General features: G+C 55.8%; 1 protein-coding gene and 1 pseudogene across 2 annotated transcripts; both read left to right on the forward strand.

The window, feature by feature from the left end:
- Positions 1-579: 579 nt before the first annotated feature.
- Positions 580-2,339, forward strand: LOC128596628 (histone H2A.V-like; annotated as a pseudogene).
- A 4,981-nt stretch (positions 2,340-7,320) lies between these two features.
- Positions 7,321-23,091, forward strand: SLC7A10 (solute carrier family 7 member 10). 2 transcript variants are annotated; one of them, XM_053606410.1, is made up of 11 exons: positions 7,321-7,638; positions 15,299-15,503; positions 18,693-18,844; positions 18,993-19,118; positions 19,193-19,346; positions 20,628-20,751; positions 20,837-20,940; positions 21,270-21,366; positions 21,587-21,736; positions 22,307-22,484; positions 22,734-23,091. In XM_053606410.1, the coding sequence occupies exons 1-11, from the start codon at positions 7,488-7,490 to the stop codon at positions 22,862-22,864; spliced, it is 1,572 nt and encodes a 523-aa protein (XP_053462385.1). In that variant the 5' UTR covers positions 7,321-7,487; the 3' UTR covers positions 22,865-23,091. The 2 variants fall into 2 exon arrangements, with proteins under 2 accessions (XP_053462385.1, XP_053462384.1); XM_053606409.1 differs by lacking the exon at positions 21,587-21,736 and having other exon boundaries at positions 7,362-7,638; positions 22,366-22,484.
- The last annotated feature ends 443 nt before the right edge of the window (positions 23,092-23,534 follow it).

Genomic DNA, 23,534 nt, shown 5'->3' on the forward strand with positions numbered 1-23,534 from the left:
CATGCACGCATTACAACATACTAATCCGCTCTACTGTTTTAATGTTTATCTGCGTTCCTGCCAGTTTGGGGCTACTGTGAAAAGTGCTGCTATGAACTATATTGCAGATGTATTTTAGCACATTTAAATATGCATTTCTGTTGTATTTACAGCCTAAGGCACTTCTCAATCAGGGGTGTGATCCCAAGGAATCAAGAGCAAGGGGCAAAGGGAGTGGACAGGGAAAGCAAAGGAGTCAATATTGGCATGAGCTTCTGAGCTGGACACCACTTGGTGCCAAAGGCATCTGAGTGCTGGACCTTGTGGTCCATGTAACATCGCCAAAGAAGCTTTATAATGAATATGACTCGTAACAGTCCACCTCAGATGAGCAAGAGGGAAAAATTTGTCTACTGGCTCCCATCTGCCAATGTCAAAGAATAGACCCAGATATGATAACTTCCCTGTATTTTTGTTCACAAGTTCATTGGCGCCAGGTTGTCCCCTCACTGTCTTATGCCTCAGGGGCAGCAGACCAGCAGGTGCTAGCAGGTTGTGACTTGAAGTGGGAGAAAAAGTGGCCAAGGTCTTCACACCAACATGAGGCTAGAGGTTCTGAGGTAGTTCCCAAGGTCTCTGATAGAGTGAGAATTCTAGATTCTAATTTCTTACTTAGAGACATTGCCAAACGGTCTTCCAAACTGTGGTACCAACTCCACATCCTTGCCAGCACTAAGTGTTTCATTTTTACCATTTTGGTGGCTGTGCTCTGGGATATCATTCTGATTTTAATTTGTATTTCCCTGATGACTAAGGAGGTTAAGCACCTGTTCAGAAGTTTGTTAGTCATCGAACATCCTCTTTGAGGAAGTATCTTTTTTTTTTTGAGACAGAATCTCACTCTGTCTCCCCAGGGTTTAGTGCTGTGGTATATCATCATAGCTCATAACAACCTCAAACTCCAGGGCTTAAACAATCCTCCTGCCTCAGCTTCCCAAGTAGCTGGGACTATAGGCAGCTTATTTTTTTTCCTTTTAGTAGAGATGGGGTCTTACTCCTGCTCAGGCTGGTCTTGAACTTGTGAGCTAAGGTGACCCACCTACCTGAGCCACCCAGAGTGTCTGCATTACAGGCATGAGCCATAGCACCCAGCCTGAGAAGTACCTATTTTAAAGTCTTTTCCCTATTGATTTGATACATACAAGTCATGTGTTTATATTTTTAGATATAAGTCCTTTATCAGATATATGTGTTGAAATAACTTCCCTCACACGTCACTTGCTCTTTCCTCTCTTAATCACGTATTTTGGTTAACAGAGGTTTTTGATTTTAAAATACTCTAACCTGTCACATTTTTGCTGTTAGAATTTTTCTGTCCTGTTTAAGATAACGAACCTATTCTCTCCCCTAAGTCTCACTCTAGCCGCTTTGTTGTTTCACTTTTCACACAAACATTTTACATGCACATTGCCTGGGACTGGCTTAAGGGTATGATATAAGGTTAGGATTAAAAGGTGTTGTTTTTTTTCCAACTACAGATACTTAATTGAACCACCACCATTTGTTGAAAAGTCTGTCCTTTCTCCCCTGATCTGCAATGTCAACTTTGTCATAAGGAACTAGAGGCATCGGATCCTACGTTTTCTGTTTTGTTCCACCAGTAGATCTGTTTGTTGTTGCACAAATACCACCCTGTCTCCCTCACTGTACGATGGAGTGGACTTCACTCTCCTTCACACAGAACCAGCTTGTCAAGTTTCACACCCTATCCCCCCAAAGCCACATGATCAACAACAAAATCCTCTGTTGCTTTAATTGAGATGGCATTGGATCTACTGATCAATTTAGAGAAAGCCGACATCTTAAAATCCAATCCATGGCAGTCTGAATTTCGGTGCAACAGACAAAGGAATAGGTGGTGGGATTTTACTGTCTGTCCCATTAGCCCTTTCTGGGCCTTGCTTGTTTGAACTTCAGCTGAATTTGAAACGGCTGGTGGTAAGGCTGGGAAGGACTCGGGAAGGCCAAGACAAAGGCGGCTTTCCGCTCGCAGACAGCCGGTGTGCCACATTCATCAACACCTGAAATCCAGGACGGCCAGTCAGGGACATGTGGGTGAGACCGCCCGCTGTGTACAGCACAGCCACCCTGGAGCACCTCTCCACACAGGTACCTGAACTGGCAGATAATGCATCAAAAGATTTAAAGGTAAAGCGTATTATCCCTCACCACTTGCAACTTGCTGTTAGTGGAGATGAGTAATTGGACTCTCTCATCAAGGCTGCAGTTGCTGGGGTGGTGTTATTCCACAAGTCCACAGATCTCCGACGGGGAAGAAAAGGCAACAGAAGACTGCCTGAAGGACGCCTGGCTTCCTTATTATCCCCGGACTCTAAATACGCTAACAGCTGCCCAGTGTTGGTCTAAAGGACTCCTGGGTTCCTTATTATCCCCGGACTCTAAATACGCTAACAGCTGCCCAGTGTTGGTCTAAAGGACTCCTGGGTTCCTTATTATCCCCGGACTCTAAATACGCTAACAGCTGCGTATTGGTCTAAAGGACTCCTGGGTTCCTTATTATCCCCGGACTGTAAATACGCTAACAGCGTATTTAACAGTATTGGTGATGCCAGTGGACTGTGTCTCTGTGAAAAACACAGTTTTGCCTTTTTGTGACTGTATTTTGAGCAAGTTAGATGTTTAATTAGCTCTCCAACCACCAAAATTTCTGCATTCAAGTCAACCATATTTAGGTGTTACTGTGGCTTCAAAGAAGTTATTGATTCTGAAGTAGAGGGCTTTGAGTTGACTATTTTTAAAAAACTGTTTGGATTTTAGTTGTGATGCAGAAGTTATAGTAACAAACATTTGGTTTTGTACAGACATTATTTCCACTCTGGTGGATAAGCTCAATGTTCTATCTAAAATAAAGTAAAATAAAATCCAATCCATGAACATGGTATATCCCTCCATTAACTTGTATCTTTAACAGTTTCTCTCTGTAATATTTCATAGTCCTATCTAGTCATTGTACACATCATTCACTAGATTTAGTCTTAGGTATTTAATTTTTATGCTATTATAAATGTCACTTTCTAATTGTTGCTGGCAATAAAGAAATACAATTAGTTTTTGTATATTGAACTTGTATCCAGTGGCTTTCCTAGATGAACTTACCTTTCTTCAATTTACCTATAATTAAAAAAAAAATGTCCACATGTGAATGGCAGTTTTATGTTTTCTTTTCTTTTCTTCACATCTTCCTTTTTTTCTTTTTGCCTTTTTCTACCGGCTGGGGCCTCCGGTACAGTACTGTATACAACTGAAGAATGCTAATGTCCTTTCCACCACCAAGTGCAAAATATTCAAAATTTCACCATTACGGATGATGTTAGCTATAGAGTTTTCAGTGGGGATTTTGGGGGGTTTTTGTTTGTTTGTTTCTGATAGATTTGTCTTTGGGCAAATTTTTATCAGATTAAGGAAGTTCTCATCTGTTTCTAATTTGCTAAGAGTTTTTGTTTGTTTAAATCACGGATGACCCGCTTTATTTCATCCACAATTGATGGTTTTTGTTATCTATTGAGAAGGTTCTATAACTTTCTTTTTTCCCCCTCTGTGAATGTGAGTAATCACACTGACTGAATTCCGGATGGTAAACCAATCTTTCTAAACTTTTGCTCCTATTAGAGTTTTCAAGTTTAGTTCAATTTCATTAAAAGGACCTCCTGAAGAAGCACAAACCCTATGTATTCAATTTTGATATGAGAACAATGAATGACCCAGGACACGGTGGAGGTGGGGGAAGGGGAGAGTAGGGGGGGAAGAGCAGAGAAAGGAGAGAAGGGAGGGGTAGGGGGAAGGAAGAGCAGAGAGAGGGAAGGAGGGAGGGGTGGGGGAAGGAAGAGCAGAGAGAGGGAAGGAGGGAGGGGTGGGGGAAGGAAGAGCAGAGAGAGGGAAGGAGGGAGGGGTGGGGGAAGGAAGAGCAGAAAGAGGGAAGGAGGGAGGGGTGGGGGGAAGGAAGAGCAGAAAGAGGGAAGGAGGGAGGGGTAGGGAAAGGAAGAGCAGAGAGAGGGAAGGAGGGAGGGGTGGGGGAAGGAAGAGCAGAGAGAGGGAAGGAGGGAGGGGTGGGGGAAGGAAGAGCAGAGAAAGGAGAGAAGGGAGGGGTAGGGGGAAGGAAGAGCAGAGAGAGGGAAGGAGGGAGGGGTAGGGAAAGGAAGAGCAGAGAGAGGGAAGGAGGGAGGGGTGGGGGAAGGAAGAGCAGAGAGAGGGAAGGAGGGAGGGGTGGGGGAAGGAAGAGCAGAGAGAGGGAAGGAGAGAGGGGTGGGGGGAAGGAAGAGCAGAGAGAGGGAAGGAGGGAGGGGTGGGGGGAAGGAAGAGCAGAGAGAGGGAAGGAGGGAGGGGTGGGGGAAGGAAGAGCAGAGAGAGGGAAGGAGGGAGGGGTGGGGGAAGGAAGAGCAGAGAGAGGGAAGGAGGGAGGGGTGGGGGAAGGAAGAGCAGAAAGAGGGAAGGAGGGAGGGGTGGGGGGAAGGAAGAGCAGAGAGAGGGAAGGAGGGAGGGGTGGGGGAAGGAAGAGCAGAGAGAGGGAAGGAGGGAGGGGTGGGGAAAGGAAGAGCAGAGAGAGGGAAGGAGGGAGGGAGTGGGGCAAGGGAAGAGCAGAGAGAGGGAAGGAGGGAGGGGTGGGGGAAGGAAGAGCAGAGAGAGGGAAGGAAGGAGGGGTGGGGGGAAGGAAGAGCAGAGAGAGGGAAGGAGGGAGGGGTAGGGAAAGGAAGAGCAGAGAGAGGGAAGGAGGGAGGGGTGGGGGAAGGAAGAGCAGAGAGAGGGAAGGAGGGAGGGGTAGGGAAAGGAAGAGCAGAGAGAGGGAAGGAGGGAGGGGTGGGGGAAGGAAGAGCAGAGAGAGGGAAGGAGAGAGGGGTGGGGGAAGGAAGAGCAGAGAGAGGGAAGGAGGGAGGGGTGGGGGAAGGAAGAGCAGAGAGAGGGAAGGAGGAAGGGGGGTGGGGAGGAGGAAGAGCAGAGAGAGGGAAGGAGGGAGGGGTGGGGGGAAGGAAGAGCAGAGAGAGGGAAGGAGGGAGGGGTGGGGAGGAGGAAGAGCAGAGAGAGGGAAGGAGGGAGGGGTGGGGGAAGGAAGAGCAGAGAGAGGGAAGGAGAGAGGGGTGGGGGAAGGAAGAGCAGAGAGAGGGAAGGAGGGAGGGAGTGGGGCAAGGGAAGAGCAGAGAGAGGGAAGGAGGGAGGGGTGGGGAGGAGGAAGAGCAGAGAGAGGGAAGGAGGGAGGGGTGGGGAGGAGGAAGAGCAGAGAGAGGGAAGGAGGGAGGGGTGGGGAAGGAAGAGCAGAGAGAGGGAAGGAGGGAGGGGTGGGGGAAGGAAGAGCAGAGAGAGGGAAGGAGGGAGGGGTGGGGGGAAGGAAGAGCAGAGAGAGGGAAGGAGGGAGGGGTGGGGAAGGAAGAGCAGAGAGAGGGAAGGAGAGAGGGGTGGGGGAAGGAAGAGCAGAGAGAGGGAAGGAGGGAGGGGTGGGGGGAAGGAAGAGCAGAGAGAGGGAAGGAGAGAGGGGAGGGAGGGAGTGGAGTCTCGGAGTGTGACACACCTCTGGGGGCAAGACACCATTGTAAGAGGGACTTTACCTAACAAATGCAATCAGTGTAACCTGGTGGGGGGGCGGTGGGGGAATGACTCCTGAGCTATGGGCTTGGACAACAACATACAAACATCCTGGGCAAAGCCCTCCAGCCTCAGCCCTTCCCCCTCAAACATATGCCACACAGCAGGTGCCAGAGAGGCTCACCCTTGAAAATCTCCGGGGCTCTTAGCGACCAGGCCCTGCGTGCACTCCCCTGGCTAGACCCTCACCTGGAGCAGACTCGAGCGTTGCTGGGGCAACTGAGCGGGCAGAGCCTGGAGGTGGAGGCTTCTGCTCCCTACCACCTGCGACAATCGTGAGTCTCCGCAGCCAGGGTCGCCCCCGCCCCCACCCCACCCTGCGCGAGGCTCCTTTAAGAGCCGCAGCGGCTGAACGCGTCTCTGGGGCCGGGAGGCCGAGCACGCCAAGAATGCCGGACTCCGACGACAGGAGCGCAGGGGCTGAAGCTTCGCCGGGTGGCCTCCCCCTCCACGTCCCCCCAGCTCGGTCTTACTCCTACCGGCAGGTCCCTGCGCCCAACTTCGAAGCTCCCTCCTGCCAGCAAAACGCTGAACCCCCCGCGCTTCGCCCCTGCCCAGGACCCGCCCCCAGACCCCTGTTCCACTGCGGGCCCACCCTGCGGCCGTCGGACCCCGTACCCGGACCCCGCAGACCCAGAGGCCGCCAAGGACTGGACGCCCGCCGCGGCCTCATCCTCATGCAGGGGACGGCACGTCTCGGCGGCCGCCAGCAAAACACAAAGGCTGTTCCGCCGCCGGCCGCGTTGTGCCAGGCCTGCCCCGCCCGCCACCCCGGTGGCCCCGACGACGCCCCCCGCCCCCAGTGTCCGCTCTGCTGGCCTGAGCTGCACAATCGGGACGGCTTCCGAGAGGAGGCAGTCTCCTTTAGACCCTGCAAGCCCGCCCCGCTCCCGCGACCACAGCTGCCTGCTTGGTGTCCCCAGGGCATCTCAGGCAGCCTGGTCCCCTTGAGCTGGCCGCAGCGCGCCAGGTGTGCGCCGAGCCCCGACTGACCTGTGACCCGGAGTCTGCGGTCGGGCCAAAGGCCAGACGCAGCCCGGAGCCTGGTGGAGTGAGTGGGCCCCGTCCAGGGCCACCACAGGCCTTGAGTCCCCCGTGGATGAGGGCTGGAAACTTTGGGTTTTCACCTCAACCCAAACCCCTGACTCCTCAGTCCTTTGACCATGCGCGCATAGGATATCCTGGGGACGTAGCTCGCACCCCTCCTAGAGCCCGTTGTCTACACATCCCGCTGTCACAGCCTTCCCTGGAGATCACGGAGTCCCTGACACTTGCTCTGTGATCGCCACTCCTCTGTGGGCCTCAACTTCCACTGTGGAATGGACCGAACCTGCTAGCCTGGTGCCCTCCTTCCGCCCTGGTCGTGGGCAGTGCCAGGATTTAAGGAGCACTGAAGGGGTGCACACAGTGGGTTCCCAAATATAACTGTTACTGTCCACAGTTTCCTCAGCCTCCCTGAGGGCAGGGACGGTCTTGTCTTTGAGTTCCGCCCTGCCCCCACCCACCCCAAGAGTGGTTGTAACTCAGGCAAAAGAAGGGACCCTTCCCTCGTTCCACTAGGAAGTTCTTCCTAGCTCTGCCCCAAGTCCTCTCCCTCCTTCCCAGGACAAGATTGGGGGGTGGGGGGTAGGGGGCAGTTCCCTTTAAGGGAGTGGGGGTGGGAGCTGCTGGCCGGCCGTCCTTCCGCAGCTCCCTGGTCCCCGCCGCCCGGGGGCTCGGGTCCCGGGCCCCGCGCCAGCGCATGCGCCCGCTCATGGGCGCTGTCCTGGCTGCGAGGGCCGAGAGCGCACGGACAGACGGGCGGGCCGGACAGACGGGACAGCGCAGGCAGCCGGGACACGCGGGACAGCAACATGGCCGGCCACACGCAGCAGCAGAGCGGGCGCGGGAACCCTGGCCCTGCTCCCTCGCCCTCCCCAGGACCGGGACCGGGCCCCGGCGTCTCGGAGCGGGTGGTGCTCAAGAAGGAGATCGGACTGGTGAGCGCCTGCACCATCATCATCGGTGAGCGGGGCCCGGGCGGGCGGTGCCTGGGCTGCGGGGCGAAGGCTGAGGGTGCGCTGCTGCCGCGAACAGGGGCACTGCTTCTCCGGGCGCTCCGACGGGGCTGCGACAGGCGGAACACGCGCGGGCGGACAGCCCAAGCACCTTCTGTGCCTGGCCTTGGGCTGGCACGGTGGCGCAGAGTTTCCCCTTCCCACCTTTCTAGACGCCTGGGAAGTTTCTGCACCTCCTGACTTAACTTTTGCTGGGGAGCTTTGGCTGGGGAGCTGTCAGCCTCCATTTCCTCATCTGTGGAATGGAGATGATGGCACAGTCCTGCCTGGAGTGCCGGAGCCTCCAAAGTCCAGGCTGAGCCAGTGGAAACTCCAATAATGGGCTGGGGGTTAGTAAGAGACCCTCTGTGTGCAGGGTCCAGGGCCATGCAGTGACGGTGATCTATTCTTGGAAAGCCAGAAGGCATGTGGGTATACTGGACAGGCAGAAGTCAGTACAGAGGTCAAATGTGTTCAGAGCATGTAATTACCAGAGTTTGGCAGCAGGACCCAGCCAGAGGGGGCTGAGCAGCCAGAGACGGTGGGGGAGGCAGTGGTGAGGGATCCCAGCAGGTTCTGGCATGGTCTGGGCTTCTGGCTCCAGCTTCACCACCTGAGAGCTGGCTGTGCGTCCTACCCACACACAGGGGCTTGAGATCATTCTTCCCTCCGTCCCAAGTCATAAATCCTGCCTTCTCGGGCACTGGGATAGTGCAGACATGGGCCTTTCTCCGTGCCAGAGGTACCTCTGACTCCCTCCTGGGGCACCTGTTCTGTGGACTGTTCTCTCCCTGCAGAGGTGGGAGTGGGGAGGGGGGGGTTGCTTGTGCACCACTGCCCTGTAGCTCCCAGACCCTTGGAGATGGAGAAAGTTCCGAGGCTTGGCAGGGCAGACCCAGGCCCTTACCTCCTCTTCTACCCCCCTGGTAGGAGCATGTCCCATCAAGAGTTGCCCCTGAACAAAAGCCCTGGGCAGGAAGCCCCACTGCTTCCCCCTCCCCCTTAGGAAGGGTGTCCCAGGAGCTAATCCTGGTCTAGCCCTGGGAGCTTCCTGGCCTATGGGGACCCTGCCTGACCATCTGCTGGAAGGAAAGGCTGGTCCTGTGGACCTTTTCCAGGAGCTGTACCCCCAGGAAGGGGAAGCTCACACATTCTGGATAGGCCATGGGGTGCAGAGGCTGAATATGTCTGGAGCCAGCTACAGTGCCAGGCAGGTCTTCGAGAGACACAGCTCTTCCCAGGCTGCCTCAACTGATCCCAATACTCCAAGCCATATTCCTACTGTGCCCTCTCCATCTGACCCCATCTTCCTCCGGTCAGGCAGAGGCTGCCTGGCTCCTCTACCTCAAGAAAGAGGGCCTTGGTGGTGGCAAGAGTGGAGGTGGCCAGCTCCACCATCACGTTCCTTCTCTAGGACAGACCCTGAAAGAATGTCCCCATGCAGCCTGTGTCTGCCCTGACAGCCCTCCCCCCACCCACCCTCCAGCCCATTCTTGTTCTGCCAGGTCAACCAAACCACGTCCCTCGGCTTCCAGACATGAAGACAGAGTTAGGGTGAAGGGCAATTTGGCTAACCAAGGGTGGTGGATTCAGTTACAGAACCCAAGGGACCTGACCCACAGCCCAGGGCACTCAACAGTGGTCCTAGGAAGCTGGCTTGGGAGCTTTGGAGCATTACAGCAGCCAGGAGGCTGGACTGGGCAGGGACAAGCCAGGGGAGCTCAACCTCAGCTAGATGACAGGAGGTGAACCCTGGGGCAGGTGTGGGCAGAGCCAGGATCTGCACTGCCCTCCGTACCTGATGCCTTGAAGACACTGCCCCTCTCTAGCCACTCCCCCCTGGAGGACCCACCTCCCCACCCCACCCTACCTTCTGTGGGGTAAGGGGTCAGGAGACCCATTTTCTCCACAGTACTAAATTGTGTAGTTGGCCCAAAGTCAAAACTGTCTGCAAAGTGTCATGTTTCAGCTATAAAAAACTCAAGAACTTACATCCTGCTCCATCACCTAATGTTTAGGGCAGTATTCACAGGCACAAGTGGAGGGGAAGTGGCCAGGCTGGGGGACATGAAGCCAGCTGGGGCAGGGGCTTTGCAGGACAACACCACCACATCTAATATTTGTTCCAGAAACATCTATTACATTGTAAAACCATATTCTTCCTTCTTCTCATTTGATTCTTGTGCCCATCTTGCAAGGTAGGAATTTTTATACCCATTTTACAGATGCAGTAACTGAGGTTGACACAGCTACAAGTGGCAGATCCACTCAGGATTTAGTACCAGATTTGTACTCAAAAAATCTGCACACTGCTCTGATGCTGGGCACCTTGGGATCTGAGCTGAGCTGCTGATGGGGGAGGGTTGGGGATGGAGCTGGGAACGCGTGCAACCAGGGTTTACTGAGCTCCCCACTCCAATACAGATGGACCCACAAACAGACAGGCAGGCAAGTCTCCCCCAGCGGAGGCTGTCAGCCAGCTCCCTTGCCTGACCAAGGGAGGGACGCACCCAGTTCACCAGAGTGGAGTCACCCCTGGGTCTGCCAGCCAGCCCCTTCCTCTCCCCTCTCTCTCTTTGCGGCCAGGGCCCAGCTGGTGCAGATGCTTGTGATCAGGTGTGTGCTCAGGGCTCAGGGTTCAGGGTTCTACTCCATGACCTTCATCTCGAGAGCCAATCTCTGCTCATGCAACCTCAGCCAGGACCCTCTCTGATCCCTGTGGCTGGGAGTAGGCAGACTTCTCAGAGAGGATAAACCCCTCCAGAATCCCAGCCCCTCTTCACCGGGACCCTGAGCAAACGTAAAGCTATGCAGGCTCTTGTCTGTGCCCATTTACAGACAAGGAGGCAGGGAACCTGAAGCTGCAATCTGCCCAGGGTCAGAGGTCCTTGGGGTGGCCAGGGCAGCCAGCCCCAGCGACAGGATGGCGGCATGCCAGCCCCAGACACACTCATCTATTCAATAATTATATACTGAACAGCCCAGGGGGTACAAGTAGGGACAGATCAGCCAAAATCCCTCTTCTGGAGCTGACATTCCTCATGGGCGTTAGACAGCCACAGGATAAATAAGCCACATGCATGGCCCACAGGGTCATGATGAGTGCTAAGGAGGGAGGACATGGAGAGCTGGGGAGGGGGGTTTAGGTCAGAGATGAATCAGAGAGAGAGTGGGGTTCAGAGTGTAGGGGCTTTGCAAGCTACATTGGGACTGTGCCCTTTTCTCTTTGGGAAATTAGAACCCAGGGAGGGTTTCAGCAAGCAGGGACAGGATGGGACTTAGCAAACTTGCTATGGAGAAGAGGGCGCAGGAGCGGGAAGGAGGGTCAAGAGGCTGCAGGGGGCTTCTGGGCACGAGATCGCAGCAGCTTAAGGCTGGATGGCAGCAGTGGAGGGCAGAGGGGAGACGCCATTCTGGATGTATCTGGAAGGTGGGGCCAAAGGCTTGATGAAGAGCTGGATGTGGGGTGTGTCAAGGTGACAGAAGGTGGCCGCCTGAACGGTGGGGAGGACGGTTTGCCATTTATCAAGCAGGGAACATTGAGAAGAGTGGATTCAGGGGCAGGGCAGTGACAATCGGGAGCAGGAGTTCCGCTCTGCACGGCCGGTGCTCGAGGGATGAATCTGGGAATTGCTGGGACTGAGCGTAGAAAGAAAAGAGAAGAGGCCCTGAGACGGGACGGAGCCCCAAGTCCCAGCATCTGGAAATCAGGCGAGATAAGGGGACCAGCAGAGGATTCCAAGAAGCAGCCAGGGAGGTCAGAGGGGGTGATCAGCGGGCCACATGCTGCAGATGAGACAAGTGAGGTGTGGCCCAGGACTTGACTGTCAGATTCCACAACGTGGGGCTCACCAGTGACCATGACAAGACTCAGCCTGGAGACGGGACTGGCCCAGGCCAGGCTGAACAAGGCAGGGAGGGCTCCACACTTCAGCAGTCCCCCTTCTCAGGGAAAGCAGGTTAGGCCAGAGGTGCGAACCTGCCAGGCATGTCTTGGGTGTCCCCACTTACCTCCTTGGGGTCCTGCCGAGACTTCGATGGGCACAGCTCTTGTCTCAGAGAGGTACCTGACACATGATCGGCTCCAGCTGACCACCCCAGGGTGCTGTGGTCCCATGTGGCTCAGGTGTCTGGAGGAAAGATTGGGTGGTCTGGAGAGTCTCCAGTGTGGCTGACAATAGTGAGACCCATGATGCTTCCCTGGCCTCTGATGTGCAGATGGGGTCAGGGCAGCAGTCCTCCCTCCACACCTCCCACATCAGATCAAAGAATCCCTTCCCAGCCTCGCTCCAGGTACCATGGGCATAGGGCAGGGTCCAGGTTATAGGGGCTGAGGACGGTGGTCTGGGAGAACTGGTATTGCTTCAGGAAGGCCGCTGAGCCAAGACCCACCACCGTGCGGGACCAGGGAGAAGATGGGCACTGTGCAATTCCCCCTGGCCCAGTGCTGATGTGCAGGGAGTATCCTCCCTGCCAGAGACTTGTGGGGCCAGCCTTCTGCTGCCCCCTAGCCCAGCGGCCTCACCTGGCAGATGGGGAAACTGAGGTTCAAAAGGGCAGCACTGACCTGTGGTCACAGAACTGACTCTGAGCGTTATTAGAGGTAAAGGGTAGCGCCAGCACCCTGGCCTGGCAGGCTCTCCCTACCCCCTCCCCAAATCAGACTGCACATGCCCCCCCATACACGCACACCATGGGCAGGTGACACATTTTGCTGATGACCTGCACAGGCCACTCTACAACCTCCATGGCCTGCTGCTGCCTCCCAGAAATAGGCCAGCACACACCACGACAGCCACAGGGAACAATGGCCCTTTCTTCATTCCTCTGAGGAACCGTGTAAGCCCCATCAGGCCAAACATCTTAATGTGATAAAAAACCACCCAGCAAAGGCTCAGGGAAGTGGGGGTCAGGGGAGAAGGAGACTGAGGGAGCCACTGGGGCGGCACTCACATCTCCACCTGCCCTCCTGGACCTCTGCCCCACCGAGGACCTGCAGGGACCCGGAGCAGTCATCCCACTGGGTAGACAGGAATGTGGATGCCTCAGGACCCACATCTCTCTGGTTAGCCATCGGACACCCAACCAGGGACTCAGCAGTATCTCCCAGCCCATCATCGTGTCCCCTCATCCTGCCTGGTCCTGAGTTCCTGCCCCTCCAGACCATGACTCCCCAAGAGCTGGGATTGCCCACTGCCATTCCCCTGTGTCAGGCAGATCTGTTGGGTCCAAATGTGGGGTCTGACAAGGGAGGCCTGAGCCTGTGTCCCCCCCCAAGGCGGGGGACTGGCAGGCACCCCCACAGCCCCCTTTCCAGCTACAGCAGTCCTCCCTGCACACCTCCTGTAATCATTCAGGCCCCGGGGCCTCCATCCTTGTCCACAGGATCCTTCCTCCTCCTCCTCGTCCTCTGCCACTCACCCAAGTCCACTACCCTGATGCTCCTTGCTCAGCCATGGTGCCAGGAGTAGCCAGTGGACCTTGATGGGTTTTTTTGCCACCTTCAACATAATCCTGGGACAGATGCTAGAGGGCCCCAAGGACCTCAGAGACACTGGCTAGCACATGTGGTCCTTTCAGCCACATGGGGAGAAATTCTGCAATGTAGCATGAGGCCACATGTTCAAAACCACAGCAGTTCCCCGCTCCACTGAGCCTAGCATCCGAGTCTTCAGCCCCTGGGTACAGGGTTGCGTGTCCCTTTCCAACCTCAGCCCTGTGCCAGGAATGGCCTTCCTAAGGGCTAGGAGGCCCCCCCAGGCTGAACTGTGTAGCATGGGGGGCGGGTGGTGTCTGCATAGGGTGGGTGGCTCAGGCTGGGATGCCACCAGCTTGCACATACTGAGCTCCTTCCAAGGCCACCCAGCCCCCGCTGGCTTCCAGTGTCCCTGGCTTTTGGCAAATCCTGCTCGGCCAGGTCCTGAGAACAGAGGCGCTGCTGCCGGATGGGGCGGACTCAAAGGCCCTTTAGAAACCCTGCAGCCCACCCAGTCCCCCGGCCCCTCGTGGGAGATGGGGGAGGCGCTCCTCTCCCGTGGAAGCAGGTTGAAGGCACAGCTTACCTCTGGGGGTTGGGACACTAATTATTTTGTCTTATCTGGGTGTATTTAGGGCTCCCAGGATGTGACCAGAAAGCCAAGTAAGGTGTCATAGTGTCCAGACTGGAAATCTGTGTCGGCCGGGGGTGGGTGGCACTGTGCACAGGGAGTGAATGCAGATTGGAGGCCACAACTGTGTCCTTACCCAGCCCCTCCTGTGGGCAGCAGGTGGAGTAGGCAGGCTCTGCTCTGCCAACACATGCCGGCCCTCCCAGGGCCCTGGCAGCGGGAGGTGAGAGCCCCACGTCCCACCAGAGTGGCCTCTGCTGTTCATGTGGTTCAGGGATTATCTCCAGGCCCATGTGCACATCTCTGGTGAGGACACTGCTTCATGCGCACGGATGTGGAGACCCGTGCAACCTGGGACACTACCCCACTTTGCCCTGACTGCTGGGGAGCTCAGGGCTAGGTGGGTATTTGGAGTCTTGCTATTCCTGGGAACCTGCTCTGAAGACCATGGTTTGACTCTCTGAACCTTTCCCATTAGCGTCACAAAGCACAGGGGGGCATGTCCCCACAGGGAGGCTGCAGACAGTGCACACAGTCACACCAAGGAAGATGCATAGTGCTTTGCTCCTCACACCATATCTCACTGAGCCCTCACCAGAACCCCATTTCACAAATGGGATGGGAGAGGTGAGCAGGAAATGCCCTGCCAGCCAGCACAGGAGGGGGGCCCAGGCCTGGGGAGACACAACCGGATTTCCCCCTGTGTTCCTGGGATTAGACCAGGAGAACTGTGCAGTCAGGGGCTGTCCCCAGGTAGGACAGCAGTCTATGTCCAGACCCCAGCTGAGCCAAGAGTCTCTGCCACCTGCCCTTGCCTGCACCGTCACTGCCTAGGTGCTATCCGGCTGCAGCCCTGAAAGTGCACCATTTCCTCTGCTCACCCCACTGGCCCTTGCTCAGGACCTGAAACATCAGAAAGCTGGGGGGGGGTGGTGGTGAGGGGGGACAGGGTGTTCTCTGACAAGGAAAGGGGCCACAGAGGATGAAGTGAAGTACAGAGCATGGCTGTGAAGTGGGAGGACAGGTTCAAACCCAGTGCAGCCAGGGAGGGCTTCATGGAGAAGGCACTACTCCCTGAATCACTGCATGACCTTGGCCAGTAGAAAAATGGCAGGAGAGTGGTTGAGGTCTTGCTTTAGGGCACAGCTCTGGTTGGAGGGAGGACAGGTGGCTGGAGGTGAGATCCTGAGCATGGGCCACCCTCTGCTATCACTCAGCTGGCTGAGCCACCTTTTTGCTGGCACCTACTAAAGGGGGTGGATGGGGAGCCCAGGAAATCAGATAGAACCTGTCTGTGGCCGAGGTAGCTGGACGAGGTGGCATCTCCCACACCAGGGACTGAGGAGGGGTTATAACAAGCACCATGGCATCCACCGGGTGTGGGGGTCCAGTGGCATCCACTCGCTTCCTCATCCAGCGAGCACCCCGGGCTCCTTCCTCCCTGCACCATCTGGCTCCCTACAGAGGCCAAGCTGCTGAAGGGGACCTCAGGCCTGATGCGGCCCATCTCTCCTCCCACAGGGAACATCATCGGCTCGGGCATCTTCATCTCACCCAAGGGTGTCCTGGAGCACTCGGGCTCTGTGGGCCTGGCCCTCTTTGTCTGGGTTCTCGGTGGGGGCGTGACTGCTCTGGGCTCCCTCTGCTATGCAGAGCTGGGAGTTGCCATCCCCAAGTCCGGTGGGGACTATGCATACGTCACAGAGATCTTCGGGGGCCTGGCTGGGTGAGTGTGGGGCACCGGTGGGACAGGGGACCAGCTTCTCCAGGTTTGGGAGCCTCAGGTTCTGCTCCCCCACATCATAGGAGGTCATGGGGTGGATGGAGAGGAGGAGAGGGGGTGTTGCATAGCTGTCCAAGGCCCACCCCACCCTGCTGATATCTGCTGGGCACTCCAGCCAGCCCCTTGACCTGTCTGGGTCTCCTCTGAAATCGAGCTCCCTATAAGCCCCACTTTCCACCCAGTGCCTATGAGAAAGGAGGCTCTTACTATCTGAACCCCACAACAGTGCCAGGACCCAGGCCCATGTATTGCATACAGAGTAGAGGGAAGCAGGACATTTTCATCACTCGCCCGGCAAGGGGTCCCCTTTAAACAGCTCTCCCCATGTTCCTTTATTTACCGGTAAACATCTGCTAAGCGCCTAAGATGAGCTACGGGCTGGTAGGCAGCAACGAAAAGATCTGGTCCTGGGCCGGGAGTGGTGGCTCACGCCTGGAATCCCAGCACTCTGGGAGGCTAAGGGGAGGATCTCACGACCAGCCTGAGCAAGCATGAGACACCGTCTCTACTAAAAATAGAAAAACTAGCCAGGTTTAGTGGTAGGAGTCTGCAGTCTCAGCTACTTGGGAGGCTGAGGCAGGAGGATTGTTCAAAGCCAAGAGTTGCTATGAGCTAGCCTAATGCCACAGCACTCTAGCACAGGGGACAGAGTCTCGAAAATAAATAAATAAATAAATAAATACCAAAATCTGTCTCTGCCCTGGAGTTGCTCACAGAACAGTTGCTCCAGCCCCCCAAATGTGGTTAAGACCAGGAAGAGCCTTGCCTGCTTTGCGGTGTACACAGACCAGCCACACAGCAGTGAGAATGGTGCCTGCCACCTACAGAAGGCTCCCAGGGAAAACCAAGTTTGCACCCAGGCTGGGAGGAAGGGAGGATTTTTCCCATCCAGGCCAGCCTGCCAGTAGAGAGGGCACCGCCTGACAGGGGAGGAGCATGGGCAGAGGGCACAGTGACCTGGGTGGGTACAACATCTCCACTGGGGCTAGAAGCAAGGTCAGATGCTGGGGCTAGGAGGGGATGAGGGGCTTAAAGCTATTGGGGTTTTTTTGAGACAGAGTCTTACTGTATCGCCCTCAGTAGACTGTAGAGTACTATAGTGTCAAAGCTCACAGCAACCTCAAACTCTTGGGCTCAAGCGATTCTCTTGCCTCAGCCTCCCAAGTAGCTGGGATTACAGGCGCCTGCCACAATGACCTGGCTATTTTGCTGTTGTTGTTGCAGTTGTCATTGCTGTTTAGCTGGCCCAGGCTGGGTTTGAACCCACCAGCCTCAGTGCATGTGGCTGGCGCTGTAACCACTGAACTACGGGTGCCGAGCCAGGCTTGAAGCTATTGTATTCGTCCAGCTGAGTTGTACCAAAAACCTCAAAAGACAGGCAGATCCTAAAATCCTATAGGAACTTGACTTGGGAGCACATGGTAGCCAGTTTAACATGTGTGCTGGGGAGGTGTCACCCACTGCCCCATTGAGAGGCTCTGAAGATGGACTGGAGCTCAGAGGAAATCTCCAGGCTGAAGTGACGAAGTTGGTTCTGAGGGACATGGGCCAGGGCCCCTGCCAAGGCACATGCACACCTGTGGGTGTGTCCATAGGTGCTTTTTTCTTGGGGGAGTTGACATGTCCCCAAGCAGAAGAATCGTGCTACGGGTCTGGAGAGGACACAGGAAGGAGAAGACGGCCCTGGGTCCCACTCATGGGCACCCAGCATGGAGGAGTGGGCAGAGGGGACCCCCGCAGGGCAGCAGAGTGGTTCAAAGCAAGGGGTAGGATGCCTGGCAACAGTAAGGCGGGGCCAAGAGAAACCCCTCCATCCTCTGGTGGCCCAGAGGTGGCTCATGTCCCTGATGAGGCAGTCCCCACCCTGGAGGGCTGGTCAGTGGTGAGGACCACCCCCAAAGGCAGACTCTCTCCTGGGTGCAGGTAGATTCCCCCCACTGCCACCACTTAGACACCCTACAGAGGTGAGATTCAAGTTGAAGGAGCTCAGTCACTGCCCTAGCCTAGCCGCTGCATGTGGCTGTGAGGTGACGGTCCCCGTGCAGGTGCAGTGCTGCTGAAGGAGCATACCTGTTGTCCAACACTCAACTACTGTTTTCCTTCTCTGAGAATAAGTGTTTGCTATTGAAACAGCATTTCCTATCACGTCTTCCGTTTGGAGCAAAATCCTGTTTCTTCTTGTCTATGGCACTGGTTCTCATCCTTCCTAATGCCACGACCCTTTAATACAGTTCCTCATGTTGTGGTGACCCCCAACCATAAAATTATTTTCACAACGAAAATACTGGGCTTCTGAGGCCTAGGTGCAGCCAAGCCCTGCATGCAACTCAGAGCCAAGATCTGCAGCCACAGACGCTGCTGAGAGCCATGGCTGAAGCCATGACCAGAAGTCCAGGGACAACCCACCTTGACTCAGGAAACAGCCTGTGGGCAAGGGCTAGGTGGTCATTACAAAGATATTTGGGCCGGTCACCATGGCTCACACCTATAATCCTCGCACTCTGGGAGCCCAAGACCGCCTCAGCACAGGAGTTCAAGACCAGCCTGAGCAAGAGCAAGACCATGTTTCTACTAAAAATAGAAAAACTAGCCAGGTATTGTGGCTGGTGCCTGTAATGCCAGCTGCTTGGGAGGGTGAGGCAAGAGGATCGCTTGACCCTAAGAGTCTGAGGTTGCTGTGAGCTGTGATGCCATAGCACTCTACCCAGGGTGACAGAGTGAGACTCTGTCTTAAAAAAAAAAAAGTTTGGTTCCCACATCCTTCCCAATTCCTGCCCGAGGCCAGTTCTGTCGCTCTGTCCAAATATATTCAACACACTCTCTGTTAAAATAGTCCAGACAGGGGGGTGCCTGTGGCTTAAAGGAGTAGGGTGCCAGCCCCATATGCCAGAGGTGGCAGGTTCAAACCCAGCCCTGGCCAAAAACTGCAAAAAAAAAAAAAAAAATAGTCCAGACATATAGCAGGGAGACCTCAGCAAAGTCAGCCCTGCCTCACTGGACCGAAGCCGGCCTCTGGCAGCCTTGCCAGCCCTTGGGTGCTGGGCCCGGGGCAGCCCCGCTCTGTACACCTGGGCCAGGCAGGCTAGGAGGAGCCCGGGATGCCTCTACTACACTGGCCCTCGCTCCTTCCAGCTTCCTGCTGCTCTGGAGCGCCGTCCTCATCATGTACCCCACCAGCCTGGCCGTCATCTCCATGACCTTCTCCAACTATGTGCTGCAGCCTGTGTTCCCCAACTGCATTCCCCCTGCCGCAGCCTCTCGAGTGCTGTCCATGGCTTGCCTGAGTGAGTGTCCCCTGGGCTCCAGGCCAGGCATCTGTCCCAGAGCCGTCCCAGGTGGGAGGACGCAGCCTCAGGCTCTGGCATCCCCTTTCCCCTGCCGCCCACCCTGAGGGGACCCAATGCCCATACTCACCCTTGCCTCCCTCCGCAGTGCTCCTGACCTGGGTGAACAGCTCCAGTGTACGCTGGGCCACACGTATCCAAGACATCTTCACAGGCGGGAAGCTACTGGCCCTGTCGCTCATCATTGGCGTGGGCTTCATCCAGATCTTCCAAGGTAGGGCCAGGTGGGTGTTGGGGGCCCAGGAGTCAGGGGTCAGATGGTGCTGACCCCTGATTCCCGGGCCCCAGGACACTTTGAAGAGCTGAGACCCAGCAGTGCCTTCGCCTTCTGGAGGACGCCCTCTGTGGGCCACCTGGCCCTGGCCTTTCTCCAGGGCTCCTTCGCCTTCAGTGGCTGGAACTTCCTCAACTATGTCACCGAGGAGCTGGTTGATCCCCAAAAGTGAGTGAGAAGGGGCAGATCCTCTCCATCCAGACCCACTACCACCCCTGGCTCAGACCAGGTGTGCCGCTGAGCACACCCACTGCCCTCAGAAAGGGTTCTGGAAAGAAAGCTGGACACAGCCTGGCCGTGCTCTGAGTGACCGTGGCCTGTCATGTCCCTCACTGGGCCCCAGAACAACTGAGCATCATCGTGCCGCTGTGAATAGATCCAGAGATTTGCCTCTGGCTAAAATTATACATATGCACACAATATGGTCCTTACGTGTGAAGCCAGGGATTTTGGCTGACACTCAGTGAGAGTGCTCCACAGTCAGCTGCTGCATCTGGGTAGGCTGGGGCTACACTCCCAGCCACGACTGGCTCTCTGGGCACTTTGGGGATTTTCCAGGCTGATTCTGGCTGTGTGCAATTTAGTCTTTATGTGCAGGCATTAGACTGTTCCCTTGGGGGTGGTGCCTGTGGCTCAAGGAGTAGGGTGCTGGCCCCATATACCAGGAATGGCAGGTTCAAGCCCGGCTCTGGCCAAAACTGCAAAAAAAAAAAAAAAAAGTATTATAGACTGTGCCCTTGGAATACAATTCAACACTTACCTCCACTCCCCTGCCACATGTTTATTTTATTTGTTTGTTTTGTTTTGCTTTTTTGAGACAGAGTCTCACTCTTTTGCCCTGGGTAAAAAGCCTTGGCATCAGCCTACCTCACAGCAACCTCAAACTCTTAGGCTCAAGAGATCCTCCTGCCTCAGCCTCCTGAATAGCTGGGACTACAGGCACCTGCCACAATGCCCAGCTACTTTTTCTATTTTTATTTATTTATTTATTTATTTTTGAGACACACTCTCACTTTGTTGCCCTTGGTAGAGTGCCATGGTATCATAGCTCACAGCGACCTCAAACTCTTGGGCTCAGGCCATTCTCCTGTCTCAGTTTTTCTGTTTTTAGTAGAGACAGGGTCTTAGTCTTGCTCAGGCTGGTCTCAAATTCCTGAGCTCAAGCGAGCCACCCACCTCAGCCTCCCAGAGTGCCAGGACGATAGCCACGAGCCACCGTGCCAGCCCAACTCCCCTCTTTCTTCTGCCTCTCCTTCCTTCTACCAGGTAGGGGTGGGGGAGGAGGTAGACAGCAGTGTCCCTGTGTGCTGGACAACGAGCTGCTCCCTTCCCTGTCCCAATGCCCCCACCAGATGCAGAATGGAGACCCAAAGCTGCTCCTGTGGCTGGGTCCCCTGAGACCTGCATCCCCCAGGGGCTGACGCTGACACACTCCACTGCCACCCCCAGGAACCTACCTCGAGCCATTTTCATCTCTATCCCGCTGGTCACCTTCGTGTACACGTTCACCAACATCGCCTACTTCACAGCCATGTCCCCCCAGGAGCTGCTGTCCTCCAACGCAGTGGCTGTGGTAAGTGGGGGCCCTGCTCGGTCCCCAGGCTCTGCCCTGGCCCCTGCTCCAGATTCACTCCTGGCCTCTCCTTGTGCCCACCCAGACCTTCGGGGAGAAGCTGCTGGGCTACTTTTCTTGGGTCATGCCTGTCTCCGTGGCACTGTCCACATTTGGAGGGATCAACGGCTATCTGTTCACCTCATCCAGGTGACTGGAGTGGGAAGAGGGTGGGCGTGGGGAAAAAAGGCAGGTGCCAGGTATGTACCAGCCATGCCAAGTTAGGCAGTGGGGGCCTAAGGAAGGGAAACCCTGCCAGGTAGAGGAGTCTGCTGAAGCTGGGGTGGCGAATCCACCAGTGACAAGTGTCTGATCCAGCTCTGAGGTAAAGAAAACAAGAGGGAGGTGGGCTCGCTGAGGGGAAGCACTGCCCAGTGGCGCTGCTAGACCAGGGCCTGGACCAGGAGGCTGGAGGTGACGGCTCAAGAAGGACATCAGGTCTAGGATGTGGCTGGTACCTGTCTCTGTCCCACCCTCAGGCTGTGCTTCTCTGGAGCACGAGAAGGGCACCTTCCCAGCTTACTGGCCATGATCCACGTCAGACACTGCACCCCTATCCCTGCCCTCCTTGTCTGTGTAAGTTGGGGGACCCAGGCCAGGCAGGGTGTGGAGCCAGGGCTTCCCAGCAGTGGGAAATTTTCTGGGTAATGGCAGGAATGAGCCCGTGGCTGTGCGGGCGTGGGGAGGGGCTGGGCCTCACTCAACCTCCTGGCCTGAGTGGGCAGGCCCAGGACAGCCTACGGGGACGACAGGAGGCAGGTGGGAGGCCAGCTGTCAGCCCTAGGTCCTCTCCCAGTGTGGGGCCACGGCGGTCATCATGCTTGTGGGCGACACGTACACCCTCATCAACTACGTGTCCTTCATCAACTACCTCTGCTACGGCATCACCATCCTGGGCCTGCTGGTGCTGCGCTGGAGACGGCCGGCCCTCCACAGGCCCATCAAGGTGAGGCCCAGAGGGGGATGGGCTGGCCAAGGAGGGCGCCAGGTATCTGCAATTATGACAGCAATGGTGATTCCATCTTTTGCCAAGTCCTGTTATATATGTTGATATATCTAGTCCTCGTGGCAACCTCGAGAGAGGAGGGTGCTTTTAACACTTGGGACCGTGACAACCAGGATGCCACCACAAACCCAGACAAAAACAAAAAGCAGGTGGGAAGCTGCTGGTCTTTAGACCAGACCATAGCCTGAGCTAAAAGCCTCTCTATGTGCATACAAATCCATATGTGGACAAGTGCTCAGGTGCCTGAAATGTCAAACATCAAAAACTAATTGACCTCCAGTCAAATGCGAGCCACAGTCTGCACACAAGTGCTGTGGGGAGCGCTAAGCCTCTGATGACAAATCTCCAAACCTGTGGATTGGCTTCCGGCACACAGGGCTGCTGCTGCCAGCGGGACCCCTTCAGGCCCCAGCTCCCAGGGGAGGGAAGAGCACAGCTCAGACGCCTAGGGGTGAGGGCAGGAGAGCCGGGGCTCCAGCACCAGGGATGTCTGCATTCCCTCTTTCCCAGGTGAACCTTCTCGTCCCCACCACATACTTGGTCTTCTGGGCATTCTTGCTGGTCTTCAGCTTCATCTCAGAGCCCATGGTCTGTGGGGTCGGCGTCATCATCATCCTCACGGGGGTACCCGTGTTCTTCCTGGGAGTATTCTGGAGAAGCAAACCAAAGTGTGTGCACAGACTCACAGGTGAGCTGCGCAGCCCTCCTGAGGCAGCCGGAGCCTGGAGGTGGGACCTTCTTAGGGGCTTAGGGGCTCCTCCCAGAGCTGGGTCTTCCAGCCGCTGACATGGTCACACAGGCTGCATCTGAATGTCTGGAGCCCACGTCCACAGAGGGAGCCGCTTCCTGAAGACCCCTGCCTAGGGGAGGTGTCCGGAGGTGGGGTCGCCTCTCTCCCAAGGGGCTGGGTCCCCAAGATCCATCTGTCTGTCCTCAGAGTCTATGACGCGCTGGGGCCAGGAGCTGTGCTTCGTGGTCTACCCCCAGGACTCCCCCCAGGAGGAGGAAAATGGCCCCTGCCAGTCCTCCCCGCTGCCCGCCACAGAGAAGCCCTTGAAGACACAGTGAGGCGTCTATAGAGACTGAAGCAGCTGTTTCTGTTTACATGTTGTTTATTGAGGAGGTGTTTTTGCAAAAAAGTTGTTGTTTTTTTTTCTGGAAAAAAAACAAAAAAAAAGATACGACTCTTAGAGGCCTGTTGTGAGGAAGCCCTGAAGGTGTTGACCGGGTTTCCTGTCTTAGCGCTGCTCTGCTAGCTTTTCCTGAAAGGCCCCTGAATAAACAGGGCTGGTTGTCACTTGTGCTCAGGGAGTCATGGAGGGGCCAGACCTCGGTGGGGGGAGGGGCATCCAGCATTTGAGGAGCATGCCATCTAACTCAGGCGCTCCCTACCATGGGTCCAGAGCAGCTCTGTCCCCAAAGGGACGCTGAGAATAAGAAAATGGCTCAGCCTGCCACTCACCCCATCACGGGACTCAGGTCCCGTGATGCTACCCTGAGCTCAGCCACCCAGGAGAATCCATGGGTTCCCGCTGGGATTATCTTCCCATGAATCACCACAGAGTGAATGTCAGGACTTCAGAGCCCACAGTCTTGCCTAGTTTACAGGTGGGGAAACTGAGGCCCTGCCTGCAACAGGATAGACTGAATCTGACCACTGTCAGTTGGTGACTTGGTCTCTGTCCTCCGAGAAAGCAGAAAGAAGTATGCCCTGGGGCCTCAGGCTCTCCAAGAGACC

The sequence above is a fragment of the Nycticebus coucang genome, chromosome 10, assembly GCF_027406575.1.
Source record: "Nycticebus coucang isolate mNycCou1 chromosome 10, mNycCou1.pri, whole genome shotgun sequence".
Lineage (NCBI taxonomy): Eukaryota > Metazoa > Chordata > Mammalia > Primates > Lorisidae > Nycticebus > Nycticebus coucang.